Raw genomic sequence first — 13,231 nt, forward strand, 5'->3', positions numbered from 1 at the left:
CTGGTTCGAGAAAGGGTTCATTTCTTGAGGCTTCATGTGCACACGAAACCACCTACTGGCCAGGTGTATAATCACAGCCAGCTGTATCTTAACACGTGTGATGCATTCTGACGAATGCATCACACGTTCTGTGAGTCTATTATGGCTCTTGGGAATGACTTTACAAAAGGTGTAGGACGAAATCATTTGTCTACATAAATTATGTATACACATATGTGTATAATAAAATATTGTTTGAATGTATTCTCTGTGTGTAATTATTCCCAAAATAGTAGTGTCATGTGATATGGCATGTTGTGTAATAAAGTTTTTCTGTGACTCTAGAAAAATGGCCTGGGCTTAATCAGGCAGAGGACAGTGAAAGTGCTTGTGGAACTAGGGAGGGGGTAGTGAATAGGCTAATGCTTGTGTAACTTGGATGATTTCATGCATTTTTATTAAGAAACAACAATTTCTCCACAGTTTTTGGTTTCAAACGATTTCTCTTTTTTGACACTACTTCTCCAGCCTTTGAAAAGACACGCTCACATGGCACAGATGATGCCGGGGTGCATAAATAAATAAGTGCAAGTTTGTACAGATTGGGGTACAGTGACCGATGATTAGCCCAGTACTCCAGGGGGTTCTCCAGCCTGCTTATGTTTGCCTCTGACAGGTAGCGCTGGACCTCTATGGTGGCATCTGCTGACACATTTTGAGTCCTCTTTGCCTCCATGACACTAGTGTCCAATCTTTGCCAAAGTCTGCTACCTAAATGGAAACCACAGGTCATGTTAGTAAGTGTTGTAATAGGAATAAGTAATCTCAAAATGTAATATAAAAGATTACCTCCAGTGAATTCTTGAGAGGTGGAAGCCTGGGGAATCTCGTGAGTGTTCTCTTCTGTGTTCCGTCGGATGACGGTGGCACACTCTGAAGTCAAGCGCTTCACTGCTTCAGCAGCTTTTGTGTTGCTGAAAAATGCTATAAGTTTAAATCGTGGGTCCAGGAGTGTAGCCAGCGACAAGATGCTCATTGACTGGAGCATGTGCAGCTTCTCCCTGAGCTGTCTGATGAGCTGCTCTCCTATTTCCACTGCTACTGCAGGTGCCGACTTGGTGTCTTCCTCCTGAAGGGCTTTCTCTACCATCTTCAGGAGGGGGATAACTTTTGATGCCGACACGTGTTCTTCTGCAGAGAGCTCCGTGGTGGCATCATAGAAAGGAGAGAGTAAAGAAAGGCACGCTACAACAATGTCAAACTCACTGGCAGTGAAAAAGGGAATGTCAGTGTGTAATCCAGCCAATGCCGCTCCTACTGGCTCCCTCAACTCCACCAGACGTTGCAGCATCAAGTAGGTGCTGTTCCATCTTGTTTCCACCTCCTGCATCAGCTTGGTTGCTTGCATACCCAGCTGAAGCTGCACTTGTGTAAGCTTCTCCTTTAAAGATACAGAAATGTAGGCCATTAAGTCACTGCAGTAGGAGTACAGACAAACTATTAACATTATATATTGGAATAAAAGAAAAGAGCATACCTTAGCAGTGGTGCTGCTTCTAAAGTAGCCAACCAGCTTCCTTGCTTTGGCCCGGAGGCCAGAGAGCACAGGGTGCTGGTCAAGCGCCCTCTTCACAACAAGATTGAGGGTGTGAGCAACACAAATGTGATGGCGAAGCTTCAGCTCTCTCACGCATGCCACCATATTAGGAGCACCATCGGTGACCATGCATGTCACCTTGCCTGAGATTCCCCATTCCTCCATCAGGGAGGCTTTCACACAAGCAATATTTTCAGCAGTGTGAGACTGGGGGAATGCCTGCACTCCCAACAACACTGAGCTCAGCTTTTCGTTCTCCTCCACAAAGTGGCATGTCACTGCCAGGTAGGCATCCATGTTGATGGATGTCCACATATCTGATGTAAGGCTAACAGCAGCCACCTTCTCTACTTTAGCCTTAGCGTGCTCCTTAGCAGACTCATATTTGGCCTCCACCATGGCCTTCAGAGCCTAAAGGAAGAAATATATATATATTGCTGAATTGTGACACATACAATAATGTAGTCATTCGTTTATGTATGGACCCACACATACCTGCCTTGTAGGGAGAACATAATTGGGATCCAGCTTAGACACAAATGTCCTGAATCCAACGTCATCCACAATAGTGAAAGGCTGGGTATCCTTCACTATCATGGAGACTAGAGCTTCATCCAGCTCTTGTTTTCTGGTGGCTGGTTAAAAGGGAATAAATACAGTGTCTGTTACCGGTCTTTATTTGCACAACAAGCAAACATCAGCATGCAAAAATTGTGATAGTGTGTTTGTAATTTAGTAATGAAATACCTTGGCTGGGTGAAGCTCCAGTTTCCTCCCTATTCTCATGCAAGGCACGGTAGTGCCTTGCATGAGTGTTATTATTGTACCCCAACTCCTTGGAGCACAATAAACACCTCACCTTTACAGAAAATAAGAAACAGTGAAAAATACAGTTCCTCATAAGCAAACCTAATGCATCTGCAAATGTTCAGTTCACCTTACCTTGTTAGGGCTTATCAAATCGAAATGTTCCCACATAGGGGAAATCCTCCTCTTTCTCGCCGGCTCCATCCTACTCCTATCCTGTCCTCGCGCTCCTAAATCTCCTATCTATCTATCTCTCTCTCTCCTAAACTCTCCAAACACCAAACTAACTGTCTCAAACTAAATAACCACTATCCAAACTCTGCTATCCAAACTATCAAAACTCTATCCACTCTCTCAACTGACCGCAACTCGCCTACAACAACCCACATTTTGAATGGAGCCTGTGGGGTTTTTAAAGCTGTCAAACCCCGCGCCAACATCTGAGCCACTTCCCGAAGCAGTCACGTGGTACAGCCAGGCAGCGAGGCTTCGGACGTCATCGTTTTCGGCTCCTCCCCTAAATGAAGCAAGCCTCGATACGCGCTTTACGGAAACGCCCCCTCCATTACTCGACACACGCCTCGAAGCCTCGGCACATCACGTAACATCACTAGTTTCTGCAGCGTTGCTCGGCTGGCGTTAGCGGCTGCAGCTGGAGGTTGTTGCGGCGTGCGGCTTCCATCTAGCCCTCGCTTGCTGATCCGCTCTCTCCCTGGGTCGGCTGTGCTACTACTGCTGGGTAAGCTACCTGTTTAGATTTTAATTTACTTTACCTGAATCCACGGGTTTTCTAATGCGTTTTTTTGGTTTAGGATTGTTTGGAGTTGCAGCGCTTGGATGCTCTGCTGTCTTGTCTTGTTGTTTGTTTGGGCCGCTCTGAAGGCAACCTGTTGCTGATTGGACAGGCTGAGCGAGCGGGGCAGGACTCCTCTGACCCATTTGAAGGGCACTGAAATTGGACAACGACGATTTGTTCCACCGTTTAAAGTGTTTGTGTTTTTTCCTTTTACAGTTTGTTTGCTTATTATTGAACTTACTAATGAGTTTGCTTTTTTGTTTTGATTTACTAATTTGTTTTCTTTTGCATTGCAATGTTTTGTTTGTTCAGTTATTTTTTTGGAATAATTCAAGTTGTCACTTTTATTTCACATGATCCCTTTTCATTTCCAGGGACAGTAGTGGGCCTGAAGCCATGCTTTTAAAAAGAAATGTTTTAAATGAAATTGTTTAAATAAAATATTGTGAACTATTCTGTGTTCTGGTGCATCTTGTTTTAAAAAGAACCCCCTGCCGGGTCACATTAACGTCTTGTGCAGCGCACCACCGATCAAATAAGGCAGTTTTAACACGCCGAAATTCAGTGTAACTTTGAACGTCGGCTTTTTTATAGTGGCGAAATTTTTGTCTATACGCCTCAGGCACGAGTTCATAGGCTTTTTCCACTGCACTCTTCACTTTATTATAATTTAAACTGTCACCAGCTGACAGCGAGGCATAGGCTTCCTGTGCTTTACCGGTAAAAACGCACTGCAAAAGCAGCGGCCAAACCTCCTGAGGCCACTTCAGTGTCTTTGCCACACGTTCAAACAAGACAAAATATTTATCCACATCCAACTCTGTAAACGGTGGAATCAAGCTAAGGCATTTGTTTACGTCAAACTCTGCCCGCGCAGAACTACTATCCTGATCAACAGAAACGCGCGCAGACTCGCGTTTCGCAGCTGCCTCCAATTCCAATCTGCGCATCTCCACTTGATGGTGCAGCTCTTTCTCTCGGAGCTCCAAACGACGCATCTCCAACTCCAACTCCATTTTACGTACCTCAGCGTCAGACGCCCCAACTTCACCCAGGGTGGTTGGTTCGGGAGGTGGCAAAATGTGTTGCTCAACCAACGCGGCATACAGTCGCCTTTTAATAACCTCCTTTTTCTCCTGCTTAACCACAGGTACTTCAAACTGAGCAGCAATAGCTATGAGATTGTTTTTAGTAACAACACTAAACTTCTCCAAAGAAGGCTCAGCTACAAAATCGTCCAGATCAAACTCCATTCTTAAGCACAACTGTAATCGCACACCACAGGTAGAAAAAAACAAGCCAAACTGCAAATACAGTGAAAAGTGAAAATAAATTGAAACCAGTGCACAACGGGCCCAAAGTAATTATGTCCCCACTATACTTAACCTGCCTGCCACGACTCACCTGCCTAACTAATACCTGGCACTTCACGTGGATCGGCGGCGGGTTTATTAAGCACCAAAACCAGTAAGAAATTAATCTTACGGAATGCCCCCGAGATCACTGCTTGCACAGTGAACGCTAACCGCAAACCCCCACGACACTACCAAAAAAACAAACAGGTGAAGTCTAAAGCGACAGCACCTCTTAGCCTAGCAGGAGACACAATCACTAGAACAGAACCAACATTGGTGCACAAGCCCCAAAACATTTCACTCACCTTTATATTGGATCAACCTACCAAACAGGCCACAGCTGCCCACAACAAACAAACTGATCAAGAAAGCCGTGTCCCACCCACAACGATGATGTCACTGCGTACTCCTACAAATAGGAAAAAAATTAATGAAACACGTCATGCACTCAAACCAACAAATTTCCAAACTGTAGAAATGTTGTTTTTGACGAGCCCCCATTTGTTAAGGCCCGGCTCGGATGGCCGCAACAAAAGTAGGGAGGACACGGCAAACCTTGCAAGGGGTTTTTAACCCCTTGCGAGGCATTTATTAAAAAACACAAGGTGTCAGCTGTGCCAGCGTCGCCTCTGAGTCTCTGGATCTCGTCTGCTTCTGTTGTCAGCCAGCCACACACACCGATTGATGGAACGGCGCTCCTTATATACCATCCAGGTCTGGGAGGCACCTCCCACAATCAAGGACCTAATGGAAAAGCAGCCTGCACTATACAGCACACACATAGGACAGCACCGCAGGGGCGTCACACATTGTACAGAATAATGTTTCAATGACTAAATGAATATGTAATGTCTTAAAATGTATGGGATAATCTTTACTTCTCACCATAAAAATTGTAGAAATTTCCTTTTATATAAACAGTGGGATGGAATAAATTCGACGTATGATTAATATTAAATATTACATATTTACTTATAATCAAAAGGGGGGAAATGTAGTGGAAAAATTAAAGCAAGGTCACACCTGCTAGTTGTATTGCTATATGTTTATTCTAAGTTCCTGTATATTCCCACCAAGTTAAACTATTTTGGTTACATGTACAAGGTTGGACATTGTTTTTCAAAGCTGCATGGGAACCAGTCTGTTTCCCATGCTTAGGATCCCTTATTCCTTTCTATAAAACTCATGTGTTGTCTCTGCCTGGCAGAGCTTTTCACCCAGACCTGCTTCATTACTGATTGTCCTACAAGCTCTCTGTATTGTGCACAATATATGAATACACCTGATTGAGTGATTTTACCTGAACAGTGATTGGAAATAGGTTTTTTCCACAACATACAGATAAAAGCATAATGAGGAAGGTTTCTGTTAGACAAATCATCAGATTAAGAGAGCAGCTGTTAAAATGCCCTTACAAAGCAGCAAACAGTTATTTGAAGCTGCTGGTGCCTCTGGAACCTCAAAGTGGAGGATCCTCCAGAGGCTTGTGGTGCATGAACCTACTATTGGACCCCTAACCAGAGCTCACAAGCAGAAATGGTCGCAGTGGGCCCAGCCGTATACATGAAGATTAATTTTCACACAGACGGGGTTCTGTGGTGGCGCAGGGGCAAAGCATGACCCAAGTTGAGGCCTTAGTCCTTGTAGCGGTGGTCGTATGTTCGATTCCCGGCCTGGCGACATTTGCCGCATGCCTTCCCCCTCTCTGATTACCCTGTTTCCTGTCAAACTACTTTCAAATAAAGGCCACTAGAGCCAACAAAACCTTTAAAAAAAAAAATAAAAAAATTTTTCACACAGACTTGTTGACTGATGACTGCTGTGCAACCCTGGATGGTCCAGATGGACTTGGTGGTGGATGGCCACCACGTCCCAACACGGCTGTGACGTCAGCAAGGAGGTGGTGGAGTCATGCTTTGGGCAGAAATCATGGGGGAGGCACAAGAAGAGAGAGAGAGAGAGAGGGAGAGAGAGAAAGAGAGAGAGAGAGATGGTCGGCCCTTTAGAGTCCCTGAAGGTGTGAAAATGGCCTCAGCAAAGTATATGGACTTTCTGACTGATCACTTTCTTTCATGGTTCAAAAAGAAGAACTGTACCTTCAGTAGCAAAATCATCTTCATGCATGACAATGCACCATCTCATGCTGCAAGGAATACCACTGTGTCATTGGCTGCTATGGGCATGAAAGGGGAGAAACTCATGGTGTGGTCACCATCCTCCTCTGACCTCAACACTATTGAGAACCTTTGGAGTTTCATCAAGCAGGAGATCTGAGGGTGGAATGCAGTTCATATCAAAACAGCAGCTCTGGGAAGGTATTCTGACATCCTGCAAAGAAATTCAAGCAGAAACTTTCCACAAACTCACAAGTTCAATGGATCAAGAATTGTGCAGGTGATATCAAAGAAGGGCTGATAAGGTAATGGCCTTATTTACAGAACAAAAGCACCTGCTAGAGAAAATCCTTCAGGCCAGTTGGACTATCGAAGCCGATATAGGTATACGTCAAAGTGGACTAACTTGAGCTATTCTAGTTAATGCTGCACATTCAAAGAATGACAGTTTGCAGTTCTTTATAATCCATAAAATGTTTAGAAAATCTGCTGTGCATAATAATTTGGAACAGTGCATTTTGAGTTTTTTATTTTTGAAAAAAATGCTGTTCTCATGGGGAGCTTTGTTCAGTAAAATTTGATTTATACTGTAATAGTTCATGACTTGAAAATTATACTGACCATCATTTGTGTTGACCATTTAAGAAAATCTGAGAAAATATCATTTGCATAATAATTTGGAACACGGTGTGTGTCTATTCTTACTCTTTACACTTATTATGGATTGTCTGTGAACAATGAAATATTGGTGGCCCTGCTATAGACCAATCAAAAATCCTCTACTTTCACTTCTAAAATTATCCCTGTGTTTTGTCTTTTGGCCTATGCCTTTTTTCTTCTTCATTACTGCTCCCAATTGCCATAGCAACCATCTCTGGTCTAGAAACACCTAAGCAAGGTCACACAAGATGTGTTCAGGGTAATGTACTGGTACAAAATTCTGCTGCTTTGGGACAGTGTACAATGATGGAAATGTAGTATGACAGGGTAGCCTGCTTGTCAAATAACCTCATCAAAAGGCACAAGAAGATGGCAAAAATGAGAAAAAAAAAACAAAACCAAAAAACTGTGGCAGGCATTATGGCAGCATAAGTGAGTGTGAGATGAGGCTGAAAAAAGGAAGCCATTCCATTCTTCAGGCCACCTGAAGGCCATCTTCAGGTGTGTGGTAGGGTAGCTTCAACTGTTGTCTTCGCCACTGGCAATGCTTTTAGTCTTGCTGTAAGAACTCCAGTGGCTCATGCCTTGTGCTGGCAAACTGAGGGCTCTGCCTTGACAGTTCTTTAATAAAACATATGAGCCAATTCACTTAATGTGAACATTAGTAAGTGGAAATATCGATAGAAAAGTTTTCATCAGTGTACTGAAGGTCTTCATTACTTAGCTGGAAACACTTAAATGTGTGTTGAATGATAAAAGAAACAGGTACAAACAGATTGAAGTATTTTATTGATTGTGTGTTTTTATGCAGTGGCATCTCAGCTGGAACTGATGGTGTCCTGTTAAAATAAAACAAAAATAAAAATAAATAAAACAAATAAATAAATAAAACAAACAAATACAAGTTTGTTTACTTGGATACAAGTATTACGACTGTTTGAAATGCACTGAAATGTTTTGTGTAGATGTGGCTTACCTCTGCTGTCTCTTCCTCTGCAGTGTTCAGGCCTGAGCACCTTTTAAAGGTTCTGGAAGAGACCAATGCAGATGGAAGAGGGGGAGCAACAAAACTATGCACTTTAGAAGTTTAATGATGGATTTATATTTATAGAAATGTCCATTTAGAAATGAAATGTCTGCTTAAAAATGAATAGTATTTGCTAATATTATTCTGAAGATTTGGCTGTTTGTGTGTATGTATGTATTTTGTTTTACCCTGTTTTTTTAGTGGGTTTGTTAATTGGAGCATCCAGGGACTATAAAAGGCTGCATGTTGGCCACATTGCAGGGTGGTTGCTGCTGAGCCCTACCACTGCTGGTGGTACCTACTGCCCTAGGCCATTGTAAGCAGGGTTCTCTGTGTGTTAAATGTTGGTAAATAAACACTCATCGTTTCTCTGCCTCAAGACTCCTACTTTATCCAGCCACTAAGGGCCATTCTAACAATCAGTTTTTGACGATATTTTGTGTTCAGCAAAATAAAGACTTTTTTTAGGATGAAATTTGACTAAGTTGGATGAAATCACATTAGAGTTGTAGAACTTAGAAAATATCATTTTAATAGAAAAGGAGGAATGTAGAAGCTGAGGAATGTAACTCTTTGATGAGACTGTAACATCTTAGTAAATTTTCGGTCGTGAATGGTGAGAGGTAGAAGGCCACTACACCTTTTTGTGTTCCTCTCTTTTTTGCACTCTGTGTGAAATAAATTTTAGTTAAGGACAATGATAAGAATAGAGTAGTAATGGTTAGGGTTAGGGAAATGTTCAAGGTTAGGCATAAGTCTTCAGTTTGATGAAAGTACAAGAATGTATGTCTACGTGTGCAGTTGTGTGACCTTATTTTTGATACAGTGTAAGTGTGATATGGTATTAAGGGACCCAAAGCCAGGACTCCATTAGAAGAAGTCTTGTTTTTCAGTTATGGGTCACAGGTGTCAAACTCCAGTCCTCAAAGGTCGCTGTCCTGCAGTTTTTAGATGTGCCACAGGCACAAAACACTGGAATGAAATAGCTTAATTACCTCTTCCTTGTGTAGATAAGTTCTCCAGAGCCTTGCTAACGACCTACAGTAATTATTCTATTCAGTGTGGTGCAGCAGAGGCACATCTAAAAGTTACAGGACACCGACCCATGAGGACTGGAGTTTGACACCCCTGGTTTAGATGTAAGACTAAGATTGTTAGGATCCTGACTTGTTTTTGAGGTTTGATTTGTTTTGTGTTCCTTAGTCTCTTTCTTTGCTCAGTTTTGTTTGTTTTTCTTAGACCAGTCCTTCTTAGTGATTCTAGGTATTTCTTGTCTCTAGTTATTAATTATTACTCTAGTTTAATTATATTTCTTGGAGTTATTCTTAAGGATTAAATTCATTTTCTAGTCCCTCATGTGTTCTCCCTGGCTCCTATTTCCTCTCTCTCTCTGTCTCTCTCTCTCCCCTCATATCTTCTGTCAGAACCCTAGGTACTTTGATGGGGTTTTGTTTATTTTTGTATTTCCTTATTCCTTTTTGGTTAGATCAGTCTCATTCCTGTTTTCCTTTAGTTCAGCTCCTCATAATGTTTTCTAGTTATGTTTATTTCCTATAGTAATTTTTGTTTCTCGAGTTTCATTAGGTTTCATTTTATTAGGTCTAATTATTCGTTAGACTCAAATTTATTTCTGTTCCCCTAATTCTCCAGTTGTCCCTGTGCCACGTTCTCTCTCTCCCTTCCCTCAGTCTGACTTCTGCTTCATCCTCTCACACTTGCAGTCAACTCATTAGCCCAGCTCTTTTGTTCAGCTTCTTCTTCTTCTTGGTTTTACCAGCAGGTGGCAACAAACTTTTAGTAGCATTACCACCACCTACTAGAATGGAGTGTGGTTCATGATGGTCTATCTATCTATCTATCTATCTATCTATCTATCTATCTATCTATCTACTGTATATATACTGTAGATGTATATATTCCAACATCAACAAAAAATAAATACACACGCCCGCACACACCCCTACATACAAATATACATATTTATACATAACTTTGTATTCTACCCATCTATTTATCATACATATTCACAAACACACCTACTATAATCAAATTCTATGAAACAATTTAGTTTTCTTTAAAAATTTAATAACTGTTCCTTTGGGGTAAATACCTTTGAGGTATTTATTCCCCAACGGTTATAAATACCCTTTGGGGAATTTACTCCCCAAATTCTTCCTCAAAATATCCAATAAATTAATTTTCCTTAATACTTTCAAACTCTCTCCTCATATATCTTCTCTCTTTTTCATATTTATGACATTCTAGTATAACATGCTCTATTGTTTCATATAAGAGAGACTAATGTAAACATTTACATGAGACACATAATTCATCCATGGTGCTAAACGCTCATCATCTATCAGCCATCAGAGGAGACGTTTGTGTTTTATTCAGGCGTTGGAGCAACTGTCATGATTTGAGGTTTTGAATGGTGAGGATGGAAGAGGAGGACCCAGGTTATGATCAATAATGGTAGTTTAATGGTGAACAACGAAGAACACAGAGAAGTCCAGGCAGCACAGGTGAGCATAAAGGCAAGGAACTCAAACTCTGGTAGCAGTGGTAGGTAACAACACAATGTAAGGCAGCTAGACATCTAGACCAGGGGTGCTCAAGTCCAGTCCTCAAGAGCTACCATCCTGCAACTTTCAGATGCTTCCCTTCTCTAACACACCTGAACCAAATGAATAGCTTGTTAGCTGGTCTGTTCAGAGCTGATCCAGGTCTGTTGGAGTAAGGATGCATCTAAAAGTTGCAGGACTGCGGCCCTCGAGGACTGGAGTTTGAGACCCCTGAGCTAGACAGTATAGACAAGGATCCGACAAGGCGCAGGTAACACAGGTGGGATTAAATACACCTGATTTCACCTGGGTTATCAGGGAACACAAGACACAGCTGGAAGCAATTAAGAGTAGACCAGACAACACAGGAACTAAATTGACACACTGAGAAAAACAAATCCTTACAGCAACAATACCTTTATATGTTGGAGCAGCTACGTGTGCGGTGCTTTGGGGAAATTGTAGTCAGTGACTTTCCAACATGTTGGAATAAGACACAACATTTAATGAACTGCGTTATGCTGTGAGAGCTCCGGTGGACCCAGCTGCACGTTGTCTGAAAAAAAAACAACTGTCAGCTTTCTACAACTTCCTGTCATTTTCTTTGTCATTTTTGCCAGTAGTAACGTCCAACTCTTTATCACTTAACTATTTCCATTGCAGTTTTGTGAAACTGCATACCATCATGTTTGACTGTTGGTATGTTGTTCTTGGGATTTCTTCCACTTTAAATCTCAGTACATTCTCTCTGAAAACTTTGTTATAGTTCTCAGTACAATACCATAATTTATATGTAAACTTAAAAACTTGAAGAATTCAAATTTATGTTTCCAAGACCAATGCTGGCACACAGTACCAGCATTGATCATGTAACTTACATCTACAGCTTTTTCCATTGTGGAAGTTAGAAACTGAATATTAACATTTACTAATGATATAGGAAATTTATCCTAAACAGAAAAAACAGTAAGACAAAAATCTAATTTCACCACATTTAAATTTTTTTTTAAACATTTCTAATGTCTGCCATATACAGGTAGTTACTTCTGGGTATTTCACAAAGGGAGAAATCTCATAAGCAAACCTGTCCATTAGACAGTTTGCCTAAATCTTCCGTATGGTCTCTTGTGGCAAGAAAATTGTCAGGGATTTGCACAGAGCAACCAGAGACACACTGAATGGTTTAAAAAAGATTAATTTATTACAAAGAGTATTTTAAAAAATTATAGATTGGGCCCAAACTAGAGGTCAAATCAGGTAGCAACACCAAGATTCAAGCACTCCAGCAGTAGCTCCAAAGGAAACTAGTTACTCAAAAAGAAATCAATCTGCTGCATATTAACCAAAAAATAGCAAACTGACAAATAAAGTTAACTGTGTGCACTGCAAATAGTTAACTAAAAAGTCAGTAAAATAAAAATAATCCAAACTGTGCACTCATTATTATGTAAACTGATTTTAAGAATGAAAAATAGAAAATTAAAAAATCATCTCTGGTGTGTGACAACAGGGACAGCTGTCACAGACCTACATATAAAAACAATGTGGGCTTGTTTGCAGTGGTACAGAGTAGCACTGCTTCTAAATATTACCCTTCAACATATGAGGTCTTATTTCCAGCGTTCATCAATACTGGGACTTTTTCTGGTGTTAAGACAGTCTGCTTTCCCATCAAAATGCTCCTTTTTTGTAAGTTGCAAAAAAGGGGAAAAAAGAGCATGCATGTTGCTCTAATTCTTTAACTGATGCCCTTTTCTCACACACAGTAGGACTGAAGTCAGGAACAGAAAATCCTTACAGGCACAAAATGGACCAAAGAAGAATCCAAGAGTGAAAACAGATAATCTAGTGCTGAACGGTGGAAAATGGAATGGTGAATGACTTAGGATTGTTGGGGGTAAATGCAATAAAAACAAGAAGCAAACTAATAACCTGAGAGAAACAAAAAGTTGACATAATAAACCAAGAAAGGCTCACACTAAGACAAGAAAACTAAATAGAACTGCAAAAAGGACAGAATTCAAGAATAAACTAACGTTAGAGAAAAGAGTTGTTCTGCAGAGTATAATTTATTCAGCTGTACATCTCACCCACCCCTATCCCTACACTTTCCCCCATTGCACATATGCAACTTTATTTGAAGCAGATCAATCTTGTGTGAAACATCATTTGTTCCAAATTAAAAGAGAGAAAGACGGAGATTGGGGCAATCCTCAGAATTATGTTTAGCATAATTATGTTTGATTGGGATTCTGCCAGTGATTATTAAAGTTTTTTTTTTCTCCCCCTCTGGTTTTAAAATAATTTTATGTTTGAATCTCTCCACATGCACATT

General features: G+C 41.0%; 1 protein-coding gene across 1 annotated transcript; it reads right to left on the reverse strand.

The window, feature by feature from the left end:
* Positions 1 to 407: 407 nt before the first annotated feature.
* Positions 408 to 2,376, reverse strand: LOC116716849 (zinc finger BED domain-containing protein 1-like). Its single transcript, XM_032557776.1, has 5 exons — positions 2,324 to 2,376; positions 2,072 to 2,211; positions 1,517 to 1,987; positions 829 to 1,420; positions 408 to 750 (listed from the first exon to the last, which is right to left on the reverse strand). Exons 2-5 carry the CDS (start codon positions 2,171 to 2,173, stop codon positions 425 to 427), a joined length of 1,491 nt encoding a protein of 496 aa, XP_032413667.1. The 5' UTR covers positions 2,174 to 2,211; positions 2,324 to 2,376; the 3' UTR covers positions 408 to 424.
* Between the last annotated feature and the right edge of the window lie 10,855 nt (positions 2,377 to 13,231).

Source organism: Xiphophorus hellerii, chromosome 3 (genome assembly GCF_003331165.1).
Source record: "Xiphophorus hellerii strain 12219 chromosome 3, Xiphophorus_hellerii-4.1, whole genome shotgun sequence".
Taxonomy (NCBI): Eukaryota; Metazoa; Chordata; class Actinopteri; order Cyprinodontiformes; family Poeciliidae; genus Xiphophorus; species Xiphophorus hellerii.

Bases quoted from the DNA above. Each gene is read 5' to 3' on its own strand.
- LOC116716849 (XM_032557776.1), bottom strand. From the start codon at position 2,173: ATGATAGTGAAGGATACCCAGCCTTTCACTATTGTGGATGACGTTGGA. The intron at 1,988-2,071 runs GTATGTGTGGGT...TTCTTCCTTTAG, and splicing joins ATGTTCTCCCTACAAGGCAG to GCTCTGAAGGCCATGGTGGA. The intron at 1,421-1,516 runs GTATGCTCTTTT...GTATCTTTAAAG, and splicing joins GAAGCAGCACCACTGCTAAG to GAGAAGCTTACACAAGTGCA.